The following is an 816-nucleotide window of genomic DNA, read 5'->3' as shown; positions in this document are numbered from 1 at the left end:
GCGTGACGCGCGCCAGGCTGGGCCAATCAGAGCTCGCGGCGCCGCGCCCCACGCGCCGGGGCCCCGCCCTTCCAGCTTAAGAAAGGGCGCGCGGGCCCGGCCGGGTCAGAGCGTAGAGCCGGACGGAGCGCGCGGCTTACGCGACGGCTGGCGGCTTCAGCGGGCTCCCGCGCTCACGTTGCCCTCGAGCGGCGAGCCCGGCCGCAGCCCACCGCGCAGGCGCCCCCCGCCGCGCGCCCCGACGGCGCCGGCTAGCCGGCCTGCCCGCGGACTCTGGAGTGAGCGCAGCGGCAACGGCGAGATGCTGGCGCTACTGGCCGCCGGCGTGGCGCTCGCCGTGGCCGCCGGAGCCCAGGACGGCCCGGCGCCCAGCAACCGTTTCGTGTGCACGGCGTTGCCCCCGGAGGCGGCGCGCGCCGGCTGCCCGCTGCCCGCGATGCCCATGCAGGGGGGCGCGCTGAGCCCCGAGGAGGAGCTGCGGGCCGCGGTGCTGCAGCTGCGTGAGACCGTCGTACAGCAGAAAGAGACGCTGGGCTCGCAGCGCGAGGCCATCCGCGAGCTCACGGCCAAGCTGGCGCGCTGCGAGGGGCTGGCAGGGGGCAAGGCGCCGGGCCGGGCAGCCTCGGGCAAGGACACCATGGGCGATCTGCCGCGGGACCCCGGCCACGTCGTGGAGCAGCTCAGCCGCTCTCTGCAGACCCTCAAAGACCGCCTGGAGAGCCTGGAGGTAGCAGGGCGCGGGGTCCCTGGGGGGACGACCCCGAGGAGCGGGGCAGAGGAGAGGCGCGTGGTCTTGCCCTCTGGGCTGCGCGGGAC

At 76.8% G+C, this 816-nt stretch overlaps 1 protein-coding gene across 1 annotated transcript in view; it reads left to right on the top strand.

Moving 5' to 3' along the window:
- Positions 1-301: 301 nt before the first annotated feature.
- Positions 302-816, top strand: part of NPTX2 (neuronal pentraxin II) — an 11,125-nt gene continuing 10,610 nt past the window's right edge. The window contains exon 1 of the mRNA XM_010845743.1: positions 302-727. Coding sequence (XP_010844045.1) covers positions 302-727 — 426 coding nt within the window. The remainder of the gene's footprint in view (positions 728-816) is intronic.

The sequence above is a fragment of the Bison bison genome, unplaced genomic scaffold (genome assembly GCF_000754665.1).
Source record: "Bison bison bison isolate TAMUID 2011002044 unplaced genomic scaffold, Bison_UMD1.0 scf7180017864223, whole genome shotgun sequence".
In the NCBI taxonomy this organism is placed as follows: domain Eukaryota; kingdom Metazoa; phylum Chordata; class Mammalia; order Artiodactyla; family Bovidae; genus Bison; species Bison bison.
The sequence above is the reverse complement of the archived record's forward strand: the minus strand, read 5'-3'. Positions and strand labels throughout refer to the sequence as shown.